Raw genomic sequence first — 24,325 nt, 5'->3', positions numbered from 1 at the left:
ATGTAATTATAAACCCTGGAGTTAAAATTAAACAAGAATGTGTCCAAAGTACACGGATGCCCCACTCGCACTATCATTTTCCATGTTCCATGGACCGTGAAATTGGGGTCAAAAGTCTAATCTGGCTTTAAAATTAGAAATATTATATCATAAGCATCAAGTGTATTAAGTTTCAAGTTGATTGGACGTCATCTTCATCAAAAAACTACCTCGACCAAAAACTTTAACCTGTGGACGAACGAACGAACGGACGGACGAACGAACGAACGGACGGACGAACGAACGAACGGAGCCACAGACCAGAAAACATAATGCCCCTCTACTATCGTAGGTGGCTATAAAAAATACCCGATACGTTATCCTTGATAAATTCACCCCAGTCAAGATTTAAATTCGCAGGGAACGGGGTTTATTTTGTCTCGATTGACCTGTCATTGGAGGTCTACATTTTTGACAGTAATCCACATATATATGCAAAAGGAAAGTTCTTCGTCATTTATCACAATAAATCGGGGAACACCATACGATTTTCCATCCGATATTTTCCTTCAATGTCGAATCGCACAAAAATCGCAACATGTGAACACTTACAACTGATGTTGTTTAGTTAATCGAATACAAAATTGTATTGTATCGTAGAAGCTGTGCGATTTACCTAGGCGATAGTATTTAATATGAAGGAAATTTGTATCGTGTGAACGCACCTTTATAATGCGTGTAATGAATAATTTAGATAAGAGTAAGAGTGCAATCAAATTAATCACAGCTTGTGCTCGTAGTTGATGCAAAAAATAAAAGCATTAAGTATTGCTCATATATGTGTCGACAGGACAACATCATTATTGGAGGTAGATGGTGGCGCTTCACTTGACAAATACGCCATGTTGTCATATGGCTTCTTGTGTTTAAAGTTTACGTCATAATCGCCATTAGGTACATTGTTTGTTTCAATTGGCGATTTTATGTCCAATGTGGTCCGTTCAGGCGCCTTGTATAATTTACCACCAATAAAGAATCCAATTGAACTGGCTACTTTCACAGCGCACCACCAAACAAAAAGTTTCCAACTCATGTCCATGCGATCATAAACCCAACAGGAACCTTTGGTGCCACACGTGTCTTGCCAGACTTCACAAGAAGTATCCAGTACAGAACCAGTCAAGACAGGTCCAGGAATTGTTCCTTAAAAATGAACAGTTAAATCAGAAAATAATATCCTTTTGATTTTTTAAAACATAGATCAGGACCATATAAACATTTTCGAATTTTAATAGAATCAGAGTTTGAAGTTACATAGTTTTAGTTTGTTTCTACATTGATAGTTGACAGATATAAGAATTTCGATTACACACTTTGTTTCAAACGTGACATCTGGACAAAAAGAGCAGATACTATCAACCCTTCACACATACATGATACAGATCAACACCATATTTCTATTAGGTTGTGATTTTCGAATATATTGACATAAATCTTTACTTATTAGACGTTAATTTTCGAAGTACATATCTGGGGCATTAAAAATTTAACTGTTAAATATGATAAATCTCGACAAGAAGCTTAATATAAATCCCGATTTCGGAAATAAAACATGTTTTTGACATTTTTTCTTACACGGCATATTACTAGTAGTTTAGGTTTCAGTTGCCGTAAGATTTTAACTAATACACATAATTTTTCACAGACACAAAGATGACCAAAACGTTTGATTTTACGGCCAAGATTTTGGCTAGCAGTCTCATTGGTTTGACTCCGAGCCGAAATGCCTTTAATAACTTCCTCATGATGCGTTCCTTTCCGGAAGACAGAGGTATACTTTGGTATTACCCGGTTGGCGAACTTACGGACTAGGTTAAGAGAACTCAAACCAAGTATGTTTCAATTGGGACTACCGAATACCATGACACTTTTAACACCCACTCCAACAATAACATTAATAATGAGACAAACATCATTTTAAAATAAAAGCAGATGTACGGTACGCAAAAAAAGGAGACATACATAAAAATCCAAATCAACCTCTTTAGAACTAACAATTGATGAATGTCAACAAAGAATGGCAAACCGATCCTTTAAAGGAAGTCGTTTCAACTTTTTATATGTCTAACTGCAGGACAGCACAAATACATTTTTGGTTTTACCATATACATTTGTTCTAAGGGTATTTTAAATATAATATTGCGAACAGATTTAAAGCATATTATAAAGACCGTACAGTGACCTATAATTTCTAACATCCACTTAATTTAGACTGGAATGGATATTTTTTATTGGCAATACAATCACATTTCATTATGTTTATGTAAATGTTGGAATCAAGGTCACATCCGATGTAAGTATACATCTAGAGTACAACTTATCAAACCATAGTACATATTTAAAGATATCACTATATTCATTTTCTATTCGTTAATAACTGCTTACCTAAAAGTCTTAGTAATACCCACTGTAAACCAAGACCAACTGCTCTATGTTCATCAGGTACACACCTGTGATACAAATGAATGAATGTAAAGGTGCATCAATATTTGTGTCTCAATGCCAAAAAGAATAAAGGTTAAGCTAGCTTTAAAACCTGGTTTAATCTACCATTTTCAATGTTAGAAAATGCCTGTACCAAATCAGGAGTATAAGTTAATCCATTACTTGCTCGAACTTCACATTTTGATATCTTGGCTGTTGTGTCTTTTTTTTTCTTTGTCAAATTCCTTTTGACAATGATACCAAGTTTATAACTTTATACGCCAGATTCGCGTTTTGTCTACATGAGACTCGTCAGTGACACTCTCAGATCAAAATAGTTAGAAAACCAAACAAGTACAAAGTTGAAGAGCATTGAGGATCCAAAATTCCAAGAAGTTGTGTGAAATACGGCTGAGGTAATCCCTATTTTTGAAATTTGTACCTTTTATGTTTGTTTGTTCTGTTCAGACATTGTTTTCAAAAACTTTTCATACAAGGGAAAGGTTTAGCGAGCTATAAAACCTAGTCTTATCCACCAATTTCTACATGAAGAAATGCCTGTTCAAAAGCAGGGTCAAAATAGGAATAGGACAGTTGTTTCCCATTCGTTGGATGTTTGTGACATTACCCGTTACTTCATTTTAAATTACCCTTGGAGTTCGGTATTATCATTATTAAATTGATTTATACTGTGATTTTCAAACAGAGATCGTTCGTTCTGTAGTATTACATAAAGTTAAAAATCATTTCGACGAAAGATCATTTTTTTAAGTAAAGTAAAAAAAACTGTCAACAATAAGCAAATTTCCAATTAAACATTGCCAAAGCGTGTCACTATAAAAGCATAAACTGCAAATCTTTTCGAAGCATCGCGATCACGTGGAAAAGGGATGAATGCTGTACATTTAGGTTTTCATGTAAAGGTTGTTATGTGTACTTTATTTCCTTTTCAGCTTTTTTTTACCATATAGTGTATGAACTTTTCGAATGTTTTTTATTTATTTATTTTTTAAATTAAACCCGTGGTATCTCTTTATTCGTGTTATCAGTATATAGTTACAAACCTTAAAATAGCCATTGATGCAGGTGTTACCGTCGTAAATGTAAACAGCATGGCAAAAAATAAAAGAATAATAAACACAATGTAGATATTACAACTACTTCCACATTCTCCAGTTATCGCTGTGCCATTACCATATGATCCAATGCAGCCACACTGACTAAACTAAAATTATGTAAGAAAGTGATTTGACTGATATGTTTAAACATTTAAAAATACTTTATTTTAGATTCTAGTTTTCGAGTTTCTGACAGCCATTATTTAAGTAATACGTTTCTTTGACTTTGAAACCAGTACAATTCATTTTTTTATCTGTTTTGAAATGTTCAATATCATCTAATAACATTAACGGTACCAATTTTCCTGCACCAGAAGCGATTTCGACAATACATGTCTCTTCAGTGATGCTCGTGGCCAAAATATTTGAAATCCTAAGCTTATATAAAAAATGAAGAGTTATAATCCAAAAGGTCCAAAAAGTATAACCTCTCTTTGAACACTGGTTTTATACATGTAGGTTATGTTCAAAGTTATGGGGTTCATAGGTTTTTGTGGTGTTTCTGTTGTTATATTTCAAGCTTCTTTATCTTTATGAGACACATTCTATTGAGAAATCTACAATAACAATTTCTAAACGACAGTATCCTTGAAAATACAAATTAAATTTTCAAGGAGTACTGCTACCTATGTAGATATTAAAAGACATGGTGGAATTGAAATCAACCGTTAGTACCATGGTAGATGATAATTGCGGGAACCCTTGATTCAAATGATAAGTCATGTGTCTCTATCTATGACTTTATTCATTATAAATATTATAAAAAAACGTTTTTGCAAATTCTACCCTTTTAATAAAACCAATTTCAGTTGAGTTATTGGACTACATATATTAAAAGTCGAAAAGAATCAAAATAGGTATCAAAATCCGATTAATAGAATTGTTTCAGATTAATCTTATTTATGTTGCTAGCTATGATAATTATATTTACATCTGTATCACTAATATTACACCCAGCATGACAGGCTGAAAAGTAGGTTACGGAATCTGATCCACAAACAGGTTCAAATGCTGATGTTGTACATCCACAATCCACATTACAAGTGGATATGATATTGCCTACACTAATATGAAAAAACAAAGATATATGGTTAAAATGTTTAAATATGTATTTCTTTTCCATAAATGAGTCATGAAAATCACGATAAAAACAATTGGTTTTTCGTTAGTTACATTTTAAATGGCCATGGACTTCAAAGATTATTTTCCATCAAATTCGGTGCTGGGAGGGGATTTTTTTCTCAAGTAATTTCGAGAAGCCATCACTGTCCTTAGCCTTGGCAAATTGTGTACAACTGCAGTACTAATAATATTATTTGTAATGCTAAAAGATTGGTGTTTTAACGCATCATTATCATTAGTTTTAGCTGGACAATTTAATGTGCATGTCCCGATTCAGAAACCTGATCAGTGGTATATTTTATCTTTATATTTCTTGTTTTTCACAATTTTGAGACCCTACATATAATTTGTTTTTTAATATGTTTTAAGATAGCTTATACGTTTATAGGATAATTACCCTAAACTTCCGTCTGAATAGGCAGATGATAAACCAGCGAACGATTTTTCTTCACAGTTGATGAAGAATCCTGCTCCGATTGCTAGTGATAATAAAGCCATCAAACAGCACAACCTTGTCATGCCACGAACTTGCAGTTTAAAGCATTTAATTAAAACACCTCCGAAAACCATACCACCTGCTCCACCTAACAATGTCACCGCACCTGCGATTCAAAATGTTCTATTAGAATGGTATCTATAACGTAAATAAATACACATTCGAAACCGTACTATAATTGTTATACATGAGAACAGATAGAGGGAGGTATTCATTTCGGTATAATTTAGGCCATTTTTTCTTTTCTTTATTTGTTTGTTTTCTACTATTCTCTAGTCTGTGTTTGATTTAGGAAATGTTTCACTAACCCCGTTCAAAACCTCACACTTGTGTCTTCACATGGCAGCTCTATTGTAATGTCTCAAACAGTTTGATTTAAACATTTTTTTTATATATTAAAAATATTATATATAAAAGGATATATTGTTCAAAATAGAAAAATTATATTGACCCATTATAAGCAGTTTCAGGCTTGTCACAATTTTTATTTCTGAGTTCATACTGTTTATTTGATTTCTCCCGTAAATCAAGTTTGGTTGATGGTCCTAGACGTTAGTCTTTGATTAAAATGTGTTCATCTTATTTTTAGTTTTGTTTATTTCAGATTCTTTGTGTTAATAATAACTGCCAAATATTTTTTTTTTAAAGTTTTGTCAAGTTGTTTTACATCATATCAAAGATGTTCGTCAACAGTTAACTGGCAGTTTTTGTCTTCACTAATTTTTGGGACATAAAGGAGAAGTTCCTAAATAAAAAGCAATGGCTAATAACTAACGTGACGGTACCCAAATTGCACCTATTTTGACAGTTTTTTCACCTACGTTTTTTTATGATCAGGAAAAAAATGTCCATACTGTGTTTATTTTGTAGCCCTATCCTTCTTTGTCATATAGGTACACCAATTTAATTTTTAGTCCATACTGAGTCATTAAAAAATGGGTTTGAATCAACCTCCAAACTATCCATGATTCTGTAATGAGGAGTACCCAAATTGCATCCATGCTTAAATTTACATCATCAAAAGTCTTATAGCCGAGCTTTTGTTTAATTTCTTCAAATATTTTGAACAATTGGATATTTGTCCATGCTTACTATTCATATTTTACCAAATGGATACTTATAATATATTGTATTTGCCAATTTTAAAAAGATGACGTTTTGATGACGTCGCATGGTGACGTTTTCGTACATTTTGTTTTTTTCAGTAAACAGTCCATCTGTTGATAAATACTGTGAACGTTTTGTGTATGACTAAATATGTTTACCTATGTTGAAAGACGGGCATAGTATCAAATCATAAAAATACAACTTGTTTAGTCTCTAGGAAATCTTGTAAGATTTTTTATTGCTATTTTTTCTAAATAGGTGCAATTTGGGTACTCGGTGCAATTTGGGTACCCTTACGTTAAATAGCATTTCACACATTAATAATAAAAAATAAAATTGCTGTAAAAATAATTGTATGTTTTACCCATTATAAGTCCGGCATCACTAGGAACGACATCAAATTTCTCCTCCAAGATTTTTGGTGCAAACGCTGCCAGACCTCCTATGATTAATGTCTCGGCACATGCAGCCAAAGTAATAATTACAAAGCATGGTATTTTGATCTGAAGAAGAAAAACAACATTTAGTTTATTAATAGATGGGAAATTTTGGTTACATACATTTGTAGCAACCGAACATAATTTGATTCAAAGGAATGCAAGTTTAGAACTTCACATGTGCATACAGTTTTTGGTAAAATTTGATTTAAATACAAGGAGAGATGGCAACGTTGTCAATCGGACAACTTGTTCACATATTCCAAAGGAAATGCACGTGTCATTATGAATGTAACATTTCATTTTGATATGATTCAAGGTTAATTTTTGAATGACGCGCGATTATTGTTAGCCAATACAAACAATGGTTCTCGTAGAACATACATGTTATTATAGAAAATTATAGTGGATTCGTGAAGTGTTAATTTCGGGGCTAATAATGTCAGTTGTTTATAACAAACAGAATTTGAAAAATATTTTTTAATATGGATAAATGTTCAAATTTGTTGATAGTTATCAGTTTGAAAAAACTGAAACCCCGTCAGCGTGAAAAATTGCGGAGATACATGTAGTATATTATTTTTCCTAAAACTTACAAGAATAAATATTGCTTTTGGAAAATCTAGTATCTTTAATTTTAGAGGTCTAGTGTCATCCTTTTGCTTTGCTACTCTTGCTCTGTCTTCCTCTGTCAAACGTGCAGCTCTTATAGCAGCACTTCCTGCAATGAAATGGATATAGGAAGATGTGGTGTGAGTGCCAATGAGACAACTCTCAATCCAAATAACAATTTAAAAAGTAAACCATTATAGGTTAAAGTACGGCCTTCAACACGGAGCCTTGGCTCACACCGAACAACAAGCTATAAAGGGCCCTAAAATTACTAGTGTAAAACCATTCAAACGGGAAAATGTGTTTTAAGTTGAAACTCAATTGTTTTATTTTCAAAAGGTTTGAACTTAAACTGGAAGAAAATTCACTTTGCTAATGCATCGATAATTCAAAGCCTATAAACAGACAGTAAGTTTAGAATCTTTTTATATTAAAAATTAAACGTTTGCAAGTTTGCTGTTTTGTCTAAATCTCTATATCAAAACATATTTATAAGCAAAAAAAGGACAACAAGATTTTGGGTTCTTTTTCCGGGTTTAATACATATCAGTTATACTTGAGAAAGATGATCATAATTGGAAACTGGAATTTTAAATTCTGTTTTTCCTTGTTTAAATAATTTCAGTTATACTTATTTTTGCCAATGTGTAATGTTCGTATTTAAAGTTATCTACTTTGGAAAAATTATAAAAGGTCACTTCACAATATAATATTGCACATATAACAACTAAGTGTATGTTACCTGGCAAGTTTTTCGGGTAGGCAAACATTGGTATAGCTGACAGGAAGAAAGTTACACATGTTATGATAAAACCAACCCACCAAGCTCCTACCCATATTGGATCCATTGGTGTAAAGTTGTCATAAATACTACAAAAATAAACAAGTTGTGTACTTCTTTTAATTTTTGAAATCATGTTATGTTATAAGAACACGAGAAAGGAATACACAAAACACAATTATCAGATGTGACCAATGTTGCATATCGAAGTTTCGACTAGAACTTTTCAAATTAGGTTGTGTGAACGGCATGCAGAGTCTGGATGAGCGAAAGTTTCTTCCTGTTAAAGTAGATCTATATTCTTTAATGTAATTATTCTTTTTTATTTGTATTTTAGCACCACATTTCTTATCTTTATTCATGGGACTTTGTTCTGTATTCTGTTAAATTATTTCTTTGTCTTTTTTTTTTTTATTTGTCTTTTATCTGTTTTCTTTATTTCTTGATCCATAATCCCAATTCAGACCCTCATGCTTGTTGTCAGGAGTTGAAGTCATAACCTGACTCTTAAACTCATGCAATAATAAATGTCCTGGAATTTTTTTTAGAAGAAATAAGAATATTAAAACATACTACGTGGTATCCACTCTTTCAAAATCTACCCAAAGTGATAGAAACTGTCCACCTCCCATGTATCCAGCGGCAACGCCTAATGCTGTCAATGCATAAATCAATCCTATAAAATATAAACAAATGTATGTTATATAAAAGTAGAATAAACAAATGTTCGAACTCTAATGAAAATTCAAACGGTAAGCCCTTTATCAAATGGCAAAATCAAAAGCCCCAAAACATCAAATGAATAGAAAACGTCATAATCCTTACTTGGTACAGGCATTTCCTTATGAAGAAAATGGTAGACTGAGAGGATTCCAACACAGTGGACCATTTTCTTATTTGCGTATACTCTAGTTCAATAATTGAGTAACGATATAAAAAAGAAAAGGTTAAAACTTAAAAACCAAGATTATTAACATTTTGAAATGTTATATTCGTTGATATTGAATGTTTTATTTCGTTGATTTAAGGGGAGTGATAAGTAAATGGCAAAGAGACAGCATCCGAAAGAAAGAAAAATAACCAAAGACACAACATACATGTAGTCTTCATCAATAGATATGATTGATTGATTGATTGTTGGTTGGTTGCTTAACGTCCACAATAGATTTGTGTCTAAACATAAAGCATTGGTATTTGGCAAAACTTTTCTGAATTTCCGAGTTCTTTTGCACTTTTTGATTTTGTATTTGATTTGACCTTTCAACAGTTTTGATTCCAGCGACACTGGTGAGTCTAATGTAAAAGCTTTGTAACTTTCATGATTTTTTACCTGTATTTGTCGATACTTAAAGGCAATAAATATTTCAAAGTTTATGAGATGAATAGCTGTCATAAAACGCACTTATGTTTTAACCTGTTAACCCTAAAACGTGCTTCTATCTATAATTATTTTATAACTTTTCATAAATCAACAGACGAAGTTCTTTCAAGGTTGTTTTTATATAGAAGTTTGCATACATGTTGAATATTTAATTTCTTTAATAGACGATATTTTTTCATTCGATGCACTATGTCTAGTGCGTTTAGTTCCGACTCAACATGTCGGTCTATAACAAATCAGGTTTCATTTGTACTTCAGGTTAAGATGCAGTTCTTCTAAATTTGCTTTTAATTGCCACTCGGCGTGAAATAGTCATCCATAGAAAAATAGAGCAAGGCGAATGTATTTCCGGAAGTCCCAAAAACAACAATGTCCTCTATTTGTCCAATGTGACCAACCGAAAAAAAACAACATCATCTTGTTTGAACTTAAATGATCAACACGAGACGAGTGCCACAAGCGGATCAAGAGATGTCTAACTTTCCAAACAAAACAATTACAGTCACACCCACCCTGCATTGCTTATCAGAAATGTGTCATTTATAAGTTATATATTACCTAAATAAATAGCCGTTGATTCTGTTTTAGCATTATCATCTACGTATGCTGTTCCAAGTGTAAACATTGGTGTAAATCCAATACCATGTACAAACTGAGCCAACATAAACACGTACAAAAAGCCACTACCAGACTGTGATGGTGCGGTACACGTATCATCACCGTCGATCTCACATATCTGACTTGTTGAATTGACATCTATAATTTTTACATTAAAAAGGAAATAAGCATATAAATATTTTTTTTGATTGTATGTTGAAAATTATTTGGAGTCTAACTAACGAACAAGAAAGATTTTTTTTTTTTATTTTTTAATGAAAGACCAAACCATTGATACCAATTGTTTAACACGAGCTGCTTACACATCGAGAACACCCTATTACACCCCGACATTTAATAAATGTACTATTTTCCTAGCATCAAGTTTCTGTGTAGTTTTTTCTTCGACTTATGGGTTTTAATTACTCCCTGTTTATTTTCTCCTTTTATTTCCAAGAGAACGTACTTAGAAGATTAAAACATTATAAACTTTGTTTGTTTTCTTTTAATTATTTGTCTTTGACCGTTTTGTTATTTTATTCTTTTACTTTTGTGTATCTGGTCTTTTTAGTATGTTTTCTTTAAACTATTTGACATGGTTATTATGTCTTTCTCCGTTTTACATTGTTGTTTTATTTCATTGCTCGAGGGTATGTATCCTCGACGGTCTTTTTAGTTTGTTTTCTGTGAGATAATTTGACATGGATTTCGAATCTTAGTTTTCTGTTTTGTTTTTGATATTTTATTTTATTGACCTTGAGTTACCTCGTCTCTTATGTATGTTTTGTTAACATTACTTGGCGTGGTTTTCATGGTTTTCTCCGTCCTGTGTTGGTTTATATTTTATTGCTCTTGGGTAACCTTGTCCTTAAAATATGTGTTCTTAAAATTATTTGACATGGTTTTCTCATTCATTTTATTGTCTCTTGTGTATCTTCGTTTTTTAAATAAAACATGAGTTGACAACTTTTATAACCAGCAATACTTTCAATGTCAATGTCAAATTTATTTGATTTATTATGATGTTTCTCTGACATGTAGCTTTAAAAGAATAATGATCATATTAAAATCTATGAGATATTTTTTTGAACAATGGTGATATTGAAAACTATGAGATATTTTCAGGTCAATTACACAAGTAACCAGCTCCCCATTATTTTTACATTTTCACGAAATGAATCTTTAACATGGTTTCAGCTTCTTCCGGCAAAGCTGCCTTAATGATTTTTGGTTTTATGTTTATGACCTTTTTGTATATACAGCTCTACAACTGTTTCGGTTATTTAAAATCCTTAGCTTTTAAATACTCGGCATTGGTTGTTTCTGAAGAAGGTAAATTCAGATAAGTGCTTCGGACACATGAAACTTGACAGTGTTGTTTTCATTGTCGGATCGTTATAAAATTTATTGTAAGAGTAGTCTCCATATATAATTAAAAGCAAGGTATACTAATGAATGTAATTAACAATATCACTCACTTGCTCCTTGATAATCATACGTGTCTGATGCAAAATGCGGAATCAGAAAAAGAAAGGAACCGAGCGACATTATTAATGTTCCCAGACCTACAACAACAGCACGGTTCTTCTTAGCACCATAGAAACTAACAAACAGTACAAATATAACAGCACCAATGTCTGTAGAACTGACGATCAGGGCAGACTGTGAGCTTGGCAGACTAAAACGTCTCTCTAGTGTAGTTAACACTATATTGGTGACTCCATTGACTGCAGCTCCCTCTATGAAGCCGATCACACACAACCAGAAAACTACCCATTTTATGTTTAAACAGCCTCTGAAAAAAATGAAAATATTATACTTAACCTTTCGTAGTGTTTTTTATTCGAAATAAAATTTTGATTTGCCTAAATGGAGCAGAGTTTTAAAAAGATATTTGAAGCATGACTGAAACAAAACGTCAATGATACCAAATCGGTTGTGAGTGCGAATTTTCTTTTGAAACAATGCAACGTGTACATGTCTCTGTTATGAAAAAGAGAATACATGTCTCTTCTATGAAACTATAAGATTTTTTTCTTTAATTTCATTAACTTTGAATGTTGGGACATGTGTCTCTCAATTAGCTATTGTCATGTTTTTATATATTTATCTGGAATCAGGGTATTTTTTTTATAGGAAACTATATAGTCACAAAAAGTAGCTTAGACCAACAGTGAACTTACTTAGGTCCAAATCGACACTTCAAATTGCTTTCATCTTCTACATCAGTAACCTGTATTCAGAAAAAATAGTTACGGATCAAGAATTGGATAAAAAAAAAAAGTCAGCTAATTTACTTATATTTGTGAAATAACAGATTTATACAATTGTGTCTGGAAAGAGCAAAGTGAGAGCATGTAGAACGTTTCATTCTTGAAAAACATTTTGGTGACATTAACATGATAGCAGATAAATAAAAGCATTTATACTAACCGAATACTCCTTCTGTTTGTACGCATCTCCGTTTCGTGTGCCCTGGAATTATAAAATATCTCATAGAGTAAATTGCAGAAGTTTTTTTTTCAAAATTTAAAAAAGTATACATATAACGTATTTCAAAGATATTTTTTTGTTATAAAAAGTTACAAAACAGTTTCTTAAAAATGCCTTTGAATTGAAACTAGCAACTGTTTCTTCCTAATTATAGTTTTGATTTTATATAGGTTTTTTAGTTATATGCATCCGTAACAAATGGTATACATATGTTGCATCAAAGACATATATAACAAATAATTTCATTGTTTACCTCTGGTTTCTTAATACAATTTTTAGAACTATATCGACTTTTATATCATGCCATCTCATTTTTCAATAAAATTGAGAATGGCAATTGTGAATGTGTCAAAGAGAGAACAACCCGACCATAGAGCAAACAACAAACGAAGGCCACCAATGCAGAAATGCCACACCGGAGGCGTTCTTCAGCTGGCCCCCTTAACAAATACGAATACTAGTTCAGTGATAATGGACGCCATACTAAACTCCGAATTATAAACAAGAAACTAAAATTAAAAATTAATATTCCCAAGGTTGTCACCGTCAACAGAGTAAACATTGGTCTACTTATTATACAGCAATCTCGTCTTGTTTAAGGGTATGTGAAAACAGTTTTATTGTGGCATTACACAATTTCAGCAATCTCATCTTGTTTTAATTGTCTTTTTACTTGCCGATCTATGATAGATCTAAAAGTTTTATTGTGCAAATACTTACTTTAAGTAGTATTAAATAATTGAAACACACAGCGCGTATACAAGAACTTTCACAAGGACAAATATAATTGCGTGGTCGTTATAAATCGACGTACTAGATATCTTACAAAAATTCACCCCAAAATGCAAATTAATAAACACTTGATTACGGCTGAAATTTATAAATAGAATTAAAGAATTTTTACAGCAATATTGTCTTACAGATATAAAGAGAGTGGTATGATTTCTAATGGTAAAACTATCCACCAGAGGTCAAATGAATTGCATTTAAGCAATTAAAGGTAACCGAAAGGCCTTCAACAATGAGTAGATCTATAAAAAGAAGTATCCCAGTTGGCACTCGACGTTGAAACAACGTTGATATTTGGGCGTGACGTTGACCTGAATTGATACTAAATGCTATAGTCTACGCGTAAATGAACCGTATCGAAGACATAAATGACTTCTGTTATACAATTTTGTGGCTTTCCCATAATTGCGATTCCGAGTCAATCTTACCTTATGGAGTTTACAGAATTATGAATATAGAAAAAGGCTAAATGGAAAGAACAACATTTCTTAACAAGATGGTGGTGTAGAATGTTAACCCTTATCGAAAAATGATTCACAGAACTGTTCTTTTTCAAACGGTTGTTTAATGTAAGTTTTTAGTTTGAATTAACAATTGCATGCTACAGATGACATTTCTTGAAAACTGTAGTAAACCAACATTTGGAGCCTCTAGTTGGTATATCGAAGCGAATTCATTCTTATATAAATTTCGGGTAAACAAATATAAGGCAATAGATATGTATATAGATTTGATAAAAGAGTGACTGTGTAATGGCGACTTAAAGTCACAAACAATCTTCAATGTTATTATTTCTCCTCAAATAGTATCCCTTCAGTATTCCGAATAGCGAACAAAAATGCGAACCGTAACACCTTCGAAACGTTAATCATTCATAATCCATTCAAAACACTAAGACATTTCTACACTCAAGTCATGGACGAGTCTTAGCCATTTAAAAATGTTTGACTTTCAATTGACTTATCTTAAATTGAGCGCCACTAATACGTCTTTTGTAAGCGCGTCTGATAATAAGGTTAAAAGCAGGGTATCTTTGATGTGATTTCGAAATATATGTATATATATGCATGAACATATGCAGACCATACCAGTCCTGCAAAGGATAATGATATTCAGTCTGGTTAAAGAACTGTTTACTTATATACAAAACAACACATAAAAGTACCAAGTCTATTTACTTTGAATAATTAGTATGTACAGGAGACGAGAATCCTTACTTGATTCAACGTTACTTTAAAGTGGTCAGTCAAGTTTATTGCAAACAAAATTGCGTACAAGAACAGAGCACAAGTTGGAACGATCAAATTAACAGAGAACAACAATTAAATATGTAAGAAAGGAAAAGTGGATAGTCAAATTTACTATCCGATAATGAACAAATAATATCTACTACTAGTATATAAACACAACAGTAATTAAAAGTGTAAAATTTGGTTCATGATGATTTTTAGTTGGGTGATTTTGTATTCGTAATGTACAAAAATATGCAAGGTAAATAAAGATTAAGTCATGAAAATGTGTCCAGGCGTTATGTTTCATGCCTAAATATAAACAATAAAAAAGAGATAAAAATATTTTAGATGGATTGATTGATTGTTGATTGCTAAGCATTCAGTGGCAAATCTTACAAGCATTATCATAGCAAGAGAACACTAAATAAGCACCTTCTATAGGTTTGTACCAGGGATTCAGTCTGTTCAGTTATAGTGTTATGATAATGGATAATAAGTCTTTGTTACCGGGAACATGACTGCTATTTGTAGTATTCACAACCAAGAATTTGTGATAAAATTTACTGTTATCAATAAAATGGCAGTATGACTCCCAAGTCATATTTCTTTAGCAGTTACTGTTAGTTGTTGGCTGTCTTTATTCATCTAATATTTAGTAATTAATAAAATTGAGAATCGAAATGTGGGAATGTGTCAAAGAGACAACAACCCGAACAAAGAGCAAAAAACAACCGAAGGCCACTACAGGGTCTTAAACACAGAGAGAAAAGGCTTACTTAAGCTGGCCCCCAAACAATAATGTGTACTAGTTCAGTGATAATATAGGCTATACTAAACTCCAAACCATTTAAATAAACTGAGATTAAAAATCAATGTATGGAATAGACTTTATATGCCAATTGAAAGGGCATTATCACAAAATAAATCGACGACTAAATAAAGGCAACAGTGGTATACCGATGTTCAAAACTCATAAATCGATAGAAAAAACAAATCCGGGTCACAAACCAAAACCGAGGGAACGCATTTAATATAAGAGGGGAATGGCGACACAACATTAAAATGTAACACACACAGAAACGAAAGAAGCATTAGACAAAATCCGATGAGAATAACAAATATAACATAAAAACTAAATACATGAATTTGGGATAGAAAAGTAATGAGAATTCACACTCAAATATAAGAGGAAAAAAACGACATACACCTCAAGTGTTTTCATTTGTATAATTAAAACATTTTCTACGCTTTGTTTAACGCTTTTTTTTTTTTTTTTTTGGCGATCTAATTTATGATTGAACAATGTCTCTTTTAATTATACATTTCAAACATTTAGTTTCGTATAAGTAAATGTAGGTGTTAAACAACGTTACAGTGCCATGTTTTGCTTTATTGATAAACGCGTACTATCAAATGTCGTGGGCCCATATCGCAACTACTGGTATCATTCGCCGTTGAAATATACACATATTACAAATAAATGTTTCTATTTCATCTAAATACATGTATATTAACACAAGTCAAAACCTTTTTTCTTAAAATAATTTAAATGAAAACATAAATGATATATTAAGTTTGATCTCAAAGCATTTTTTTCTTTTTCATTTTGAAGTGAGACATTGTCGTGGGTGTTGAAAGATCTCCACCTTTACTTTTAATCTATAGTATTCATAGATAGTACTTATGACCATCGACTTAAAGCAAGAAAGTTTCACTATCAAGCGGAAACTAAGTGTATCGCTGCAGCTGTATTTACAGTGATTATTATCAGACTCAAATATTATTAAGTCTTAGATAGTTGATTATACAAAAGTAATCATAGAGTCAATTTATGTAGGTTTTTGATATCCATTGTACTGTTTTCGTGAAAATTTTAGTGAATGTACCAAATATTTCATAAATTGCTTATATCTTGGCCTTCTTCCGACCGGCAGTAAACTATTGTTTAAGTAAGGTGTATATTAGGAATGTGCACGATATATAAATTCGAAGCAACGTCCTGCAGTTCAATAAACAAACCCTTCATCCCGGTAGGTCATTCGTTTTCGTCCAAAACATGCAGGAAATATCTTTCACTGGACGTTAGGCAAACAAGAGTCAATCATTTTATATTTACTTAAGCGACAGAAATACACAAACATGTTGTTGCTAAATGGGATTGTCATGGTTTGGGACGCTTTGATTGGTCAAAGCATCATTTACAAAGACGCTCAGACTGCAGATGCATCTTTCCTTTATAAAGATTTTTTTTTATGAATTTGCTTATTTCGCCTGCAGCATTTTTTGTGGTCAATATAACATTGAAAACATTTCATGAATACACTAGAAGTTGCGATCATAAACATTTTCGTAGATAGCTTTTATAAACAGAAGCAATGACCATGTCATCGTTTAAATATTCAACATTGTGATAGCAAAGCACATATAATAACAGATAGATAATTGCTCTTCAACATAAGTGGAAATTTCATTTATGATTGGTCTTAATTTATGACATATACATGTACTTGAAAATGATGCATTGAAAGTTATTTTAAATGACAGACTGTCAGGATAGAAAAGGTGGTTACAAGTATGATAAATGAAGCTTCGCTGGATAGTTATCTCATTGGCAACCATTTAGCATCTCATTATTTTTAAATTGAGAATTAAAGATATGAAAAACATGCCTGCAAAGTTTTCAAAATACCCGTGGGGTTTTTGCGTTCAAGTTGATTCTTATTGTCCTAAGAAACATTCAAAGGGGCCTTTATATGTATTTTTATGTTGTTTTTGACTTTTGAGCTTCCAAGGGGATGTCTCCCGCAAAACAGTTGGCATGTATGGAAACCCTACCACTTTTGCATTTGCAAGCCTAATTTGATTTTACCCTTGCTGTGATATACGAATACTACTTAATTGAGTGGTCTCATAAACGTCACATGTAAAAATATGAAAATGTCTTATGGAACTCTTCACCAGAGACCAAGTGACATCGAATTTGACAACTATATTTAATCATAGGGCCTTCAACAATGAGCAAACCCATACTGCATAGTTAGCTATAAACAGCATCGAGATGACAAATGTTAAACAACTCAAACGCGAAAACATATCAATGTATAGCAGCAAAAAAAACAAAAAACTTTTAGCAAGAACACAGTTACCTTGAACCGAAAAAATATCAATCCAGATTAAGAAATGCATCATCATCACATTCAACGAAGAGTTATGTCACACGTGTTTAATTGATGGGTATAGAAATGAGGAGATGCAGTGAAGTTATATATTTTTTGTTCTTGATCCGACATCACTACAATTGTCAAATTACACAAAAAAAGGACAATAAGTAAAGAATATCTAAAAAAATTTTTAAAGATAATGATAGAATAATGTAAATAATTAAAATATTTATTTTTTACTTTTCTGAGATTTTTATTTTATAAAAAAAAAGCATGTTTTTCATCAATCATAAAAGCTGTTCTCAACTAAAATTATGTAATTAAAAATGTTAAAAATTGAACGCATTACTTGAATTGTTTTCATTTTTAATTAGTATAATATCGTTCAGCTAGATTGGTTATTTTTTCATCATTTTTTTAGTGGCATAAAATCTTAAGCGTTAAATTTCCGAATTTTCTATGTAATTATATTATATCTTTTTGGGGGAAATGTAAACATAAGAAATATAAGAAATATCTGATGCTCTTTAAGTTTTGTAAGAAAAATAGGTCTTACCTTCATCGTGACGTTTCAAATTACTATTTGCCAGGTATCACAGGTGAACCTTGTAAGTTGCCTCATTTGCATACTTATACAAAATTCAAAAGGTACAAAATAGATAAATATTTATACGGTCTTTAGTATACTTGAACAAATATTTTATTTTCATCATTTAATTACAAACCAATGTCTTTAAGAATAGCTTGAGTCCATAAAACATTTAATTTCAAAGTAAAATTGTCAATATTTGATTATCTACGTTTAATATGCACTGTATCATTTTAAGTGGACAATGGTTTTGGTTTGTGGTCAAACTATAATTAAAAACTCATATAATTTTGGGAGTCATTTATATTTCAAACTACTAAAAATCTTTATTATACCGATTCTAAAATTCCTTTATAAACTCAGGAATCTGATACCCCGAAAATAAACATAAGTTTAAACTAGGTCATACATGTTTGATTTTGCTCGTTTTAAATTTGTATTTTCCTGTTTTATTCACTCCGAATATAAAACTTAAACATTAAAAAGTACCGAGGAGTTTATGACTTTTAAAAGATAGAATAATTGCTCTAGTGGGTTTTTTCCACTTCAGTCTTATGCTTGGCTTTCAAAGTTTCGGCTTTGAGCGTTACTGGTGAAGGTTTATCCCAGAAAGCGCGCGCGTCCGAAGCAGATAAATAATACAGTATGCTTTCAGCGCATATTTGTATCCAGTTTTGCTTGCGCTTAGAGGAAAACGTTAAAATTAACAGTTGGATATATAACATGGGGTTTGGTTTAAACTTCAGGAAGTTTTATTCACCCAGTGATGGATGCTTCAAAGGACGAATCACAAGTTTATGAAGTTTTAACTTTTACATAATATATCAATTACAATTATTATACAAGTGGAACAGAGCACGTGCAGGTGTGTAGGTATATATAAAAGGAGAAAAACACACAATGTGAAAAAAAATGTAAAATAAAATCAATTGGTTTCTGTGAACACGGTGATCATATTAACATACCAGGTATCCAGAAAATGCACATTTTCTATCGGGAAGGAATTTTTATCAAGTTACATTCACCTTGGATGCCTTCCCCTAGTTCCTTGTATGTTTTGCTTATACAGCCTGATACGTGCCACAGCAACTATATCAGTGTGTATGATGCGCCTTAAGATGGGAAACTGGATGCATGCTTTGTATACTGGCTGTGACCAATATTTATATATGGTATAATGAATAGAATGAATATGCTTATATCTTTATCGGTTGTACATTAGGAATCTATGTAATTTGTTTTTTTAAATTGATGTTATTTGCTTTATGCCCAGTGGCTAATAGTACATGTATATGGTAGCGAACACACATATATTGTTTAAACATCTGTAAGCTCTGAAAAGCAGGTTGACATAGAGGAAAGCATATAACTTTCCTCTGCAACTTGTTGTCTGGTTATGTCCGAAATTTTATAATGCTACTGGTCACATTCGAAAAAAGTCATCAGAAAAGTATTGCAAGTGTCCTTTCATGTTTGAAGATCATGGTAGCGAAACATCGAATTTAAGATCTTTCAGACAGGATATGATTGCGTATTTATACACCCCTTAGAGCCCGAGTTAGCACGGGGTTTCTTTCAGGGCCGATGAATTCAAAGAAGAACTATATTTCTATACCCCAGTTAACCTTTCGTGTTTAATGAATTGAAAGACATCAGTACATAATTTTTCAGTTTCAGTTTCATACTGTATGTGTGTTAGATTTTATGCTTCGAGTAAGCAAAACAAGATTAGTTGTATCTTGAAAACGATTATTGGAGTTCATAAATCTGCTTCGTCTTTATACGTTTTCTGTAGTGATCTTTCTTGTTCTTAAATAAATTCTATTTGCCAAAATTCGTGTTTTAAAAGGAGAAAGGATGAGATATTAAACAAAAAACAATTTAACCCAGTCATACGTCCATGTGTCTCTCTCAAGTCAATAAAATAGTCATTAGTTGCCTTAAGTATGCAGAACTTATATAAGTTAATGTGAGTATGGAGCTTAATTCATTGTATTGATATCTGTCTATTGGGTAAGACTGTATATATCGATTGCAACAAGTATACCGGTTTTTGGTGTCATCGTTTAGCTCTCACATTGACATATAGTTCTATTCATGAGTTCTTGCAGTTTATTGCATGAAATTATTACACATTTTATGTTTTCAAATTTGCACTGGTCTTTCATTGTGCTTATGACTTTCGGCAGGTTGAATTATGATTGTAAAACATTAAACCAGACGCTTTATTAAGCCCTGTTGTAAGAATACAGAAACACCATTTATCAGGATACTTGATATTATCATTGAATCAGTTTCCGTTAAGAAAGTATACACAGACCAACACGTACATCATTTGTTTTTTGTGGATAATTGTCTCATTGTCATCTTAATAAAAAAAAAAATTCTAATGTGATTGCACAAAGATTCTGTCAAAGCATCAACAAGTGAATCAGTTGAGAAGTGATAAAAACCGAATGCATAGCTTTGATTATTGTTCCCTGTCTGGTCATTTTTGTATACCTATAAGCTCCAGACAATCTCATTGATTTGTATTTGGTTGGTGATTTTCAAATATTTTGCATATTCAAATAAGATAAATTAATCGTCAAAATACGCATCTGGTGCAGCACCACTTACATACACAACGTTACATGCAAATGATGATTATGCAAAATCCACCAAAGCATACATTCGGTTAATACAAACTAACAAAATCGATGCTGGAGTAATTACACTTTATGAACATATCTAGCGCTTTATTGGTGCCACAGTAGACAGATAATGCCATTGCCTCGATACTAACATAATTAAGGAATTTAAAAAAAAACCTGTGGAATTAAACTACATCCAAGACAGAGTTAATTTTACACATTTGTTTTGCGTTTTTGACAGTTCACTTTTTGATTTCGGGTACTTTACTGTTTTATTGTTTGTTTTCGCAAAAAAACAATTTGCGCTTACTTGGTGAACATAAAAAAACAATCGTGCTTGTCCCAGTGGCCTGCCCCAAAATAGGAGATTGTAGTCATATATTGTCGTTTGATTTCTACTTATCATAATATTAGTTTTTCTTTTTATGTTATATACTTAAAGCAGGCCGTTAGTTTACGGACTCGAATTGTTTATTTCTCATTAAAATAAAACAGAGGCGGTAGATACATGTACCATCAGTGACATTCAAAACTCAAAATTAAGACGAAGAGACAAGTACTTGTTAACATCCTCGTTCTTTGTTTTGTGGTAGATAGTTGTCTTATTTGAAAGATTACCATATTTCCCTATATTCATACGTATCGGGAGCAACTAAAATATCGGTATTACACGTTCACAAAAATAAATAGTGTGTGCATTGAACATAATATTTATTTGTCATTCCGGAATTAGACTTTTCCACTGTTAACCATTTTCCTCAAACACAACTGGTCGGTAAAACCCCATTAAACAATAGTATTTAAATTGCTTAAAAATCAGAAATTATCACCAGTCCATATACATTTTTTAAATGTAATTTCTGGTAAACACGATTCATGACGATTATCGATAATAAAGTTAATACAGTATCAATGTTAAACGTATGTTTTCTATTTGACATCGCAAACAACAACAAAAACAGCTCATAAACGTGCAATTGCAGTGTTTTTTTGTCTAACCTTTATCCGGAACGTTCAAACATTAACATTTAGAAGCTAATGATGAATAAATACATAAACTCGCTTGGAATTTTGGTGCCAGAGTTATTGGAGATAAGTTTTTTTCCCCGAGAGAGTTAATTCCAAGTATTTAGATCGTTGCACAATCTAAGACCACTGCAGTCTTGGTTGCATTAGTTCAAATTTAACAATTTAATAATTGATAAATGAAAAACTTAACCTAAATGTCAGGAAAAGAAAACAAATAATTACCTCTTGGTTCTCTTCATCAGTGGGATGAACTTGAGATGAGGACATTTCGCTGATATATGTGAATTTTCTTGACAAGCATAAACCACATATAAATGATTTTATTACGACGACTACATCAATATAATTTTATTTAGGAAATAAAGTGTTGACAGGTACGAGGGGTCACTGACCTGGTCGAACATTCTCTTCAGATTGCGAAGTCTGTCTATCCCTCCCTCTTTTCCTTTGAAACTATACCTGCAGTATCACTGAACTAGTATATATTTGTTGAGGGGCCAGCTGAAGGGCGCCTCCGGGTGCGGGAATTTCTCGCTACATTTAAGACCTGTTTGTGACCTTCTGCTGTTGTCTTTTCTATGGTCGGGTTGTTGTCTCTTTGACACATTCCCTATTTCCATTCTCAATTTTATTGCTACGGTATAATACTTACCTTTTAGTTATTCGTCTGCATATACGTATTTTGTTTTTATTAGTTCTTAAAGTGTTTTTTTCTTAAAATTTCAACAACAAAAAAATGAGTGATAGACTATATTCGTAAAATAAAACTAGCAACAAATAAAGACTTTGAAGACGAAAAAGATTCCCGTTACGTATATGATGGCATTTTTATTTCATAATTTTTTTTTAGATATATACAAACTCTTAAAGAAATATGTAAATAGATTACCGTATGTGACCGACAATTTTGACAATGTGAAGTTCAAAGGCTTTTATAGAGTTTTTTAATGGATCTTGTTAACTTGTAAGTAAATAGCATTCTACTAGATAAAATAATGCAATATACTTGTTGATGGAGGTTTTGCATTACAGTGGAAACATGTAAAATTTTAGACAAGACATCAAAAGAACTTTTGACACAAAGGTTCAGATACGGGTTCTACTGATTTATAAGAGCCCTGCTTGAATAAGACAAATTAAAAACACGTGAATTTTTTTCGAACTGCCTTTGCAATACTTCGGGTTTGTAAGTAAGATCTGGATTCGAATGTTGATACCCGGTGTGTGCTTGAATATAATTCGTAGTTGCATTGTTAAAATTGATACTCCCAATAGCATACTTTGAATAAGCATAACTTTTCTTTTGATTGAGCTTTGAAATTTAACGAAATGCGTACCTTGTACAGTAAAATTAATGGTAAAGCTATTATTAAATAGATATACATTGTACTAGATAGATTTGGTATGAGTGCCAATGAGACAACTCTCCAGCCAAGTCACAATTTTATGAAAGTAAACTATTATAGTTCAAGGTGTTAGACTACATATTACTCCCTCTAATTTAGAACGTTAAAGTATTCCTACTCTGACACAAAATAGTGTTTTTGATGTCATTGTTTACTTAAACTAGCCAACACATTTGCAGAAATGAAACTTTTGCTAAAAGGGAAATATATTTAGAATATTTTGAGCCAAAATTCACTTGTCTATGAGTTTGCGTCAAAAATTCAGGATTAATGCGCTCTAAGTACATTAATTTAAATTTTTCTTCAAAACTGGGAGTTATTTTGGTAGTACCTGTGTTTTCAAGATCAGACATTTCTTATGAGACTTTAAACATTGGTTGAAAATTGGCATGTAGAAAGGTGATACGTGTAGAATTTATGATAAACCCGATTTCCTTGAAGTTAAAATTTTTAAATATTTAAAAGCTGTGAAAATTGCTAAATTTGGGTGAACAGATAGGCATTTTTAATTGGTGGTCTGACACCACAATTTTCGGCCTTTAACACGGGACCTTGGCTAACACCGAACAACAAACTATAAAGGGCCCCAAAAATTACTAGTGCAAAACCATTTAAATGGAAAAAAAAGTAATTATCGAAATCAAACTCAATCCTAAGACATTCCTGTATAATGTGGAGTGGATTTAAAAATTTGGCGTTTAGTATGTACTTGTGAGAAACAGAGTTATAAACAGAGTTTTGTAAATTATTTAATGTTTTCTGACAAGAACATAAATGTTTGTCCCTGAAGATACATCTCGATATTTTCCTATTGATAAATATGTAAAAAAGGGAATGTGATTTTTTATTACCTTTCCACAATAGAAAAGCAAATATTGA

General features: G+C 32.0%; 1 protein-coding gene across 1 annotated transcript; it reads right to left on the bottom strand.

Moving 5' to 3' along the window:
* Positions 1-355: 355 nt before the first annotated feature.
* Positions 356-22,307, bottom strand: LOC134710675 (solute carrier organic anion transporter family member 4A1-like). Its single transcript, XM_063571061.1, has 14 exons — positions 22,263-22,307; positions 12,298-12,347; positions 11,593-11,909; positions 10,076-10,273; positions 8,710-8,812; positions 8,098-8,225; positions 7,340-7,464; positions 6,671-6,809; positions 5,101-5,305; positions 4,513-4,645; positions 4,368-4,403; positions 3,528-3,688; positions 2,425-2,489; positions 356-1,182 (listed from the first exon to the last, which is right to left on the bottom strand). Exons 1-14 carry the CDS (start codon positions 22,305-22,307, stop codon positions 812-814), a joined length of 2,076 nt encoding a protein of 691 aa, XP_063427131.1. The 3' UTR covers positions 356-811.
* Between the last annotated feature and the right edge of the window lie 2,018 nt (positions 22,308-24,325).

The sequence above is a fragment of the Mytilus trossulus genome, chromosome 3 (genome assembly GCF_036588685.1).
Source record: "Mytilus trossulus isolate FHL-02 chromosome 3, PNRI_Mtr1.1.1.hap1, whole genome shotgun sequence".
NCBI lineage: Eukaryota > Metazoa > Mollusca > Bivalvia > Mytilida > Mytilidae > Mytilus > Mytilus trossulus.
The sequence above is the reverse complement of the archived record's forward strand: the minus strand, read 5'-3'. Positions and strand labels throughout refer to the sequence as shown.

What these genes read in the sequence shown, in the direction of transcription:
- LOC134710675 (XM_063571061.1), bottom strand. Translation starts at nt 22,307, where the DNA reads ATGTCCTCATCTCAAGTTCATCCCACTGATGAAGAGAACCAAGAG. An exon ending in AAGTGTCGATTTGGACCTAA is followed by an intron (nt 11,910 to 12,297) that starts GTAAGTTCACTG and finishes CATTTTTTTCAG; the next exon opens with AGGCTGTTTAAACATAAAAT. An exon ending in GTATGATTATCAAGGAGCAA is followed by an intron (nt 10,274 to 11,592) that starts GTGAGTGATATT and finishes TAAAAATTATAG; the next exon opens with ATGTCAATTCAACAAGTCAG.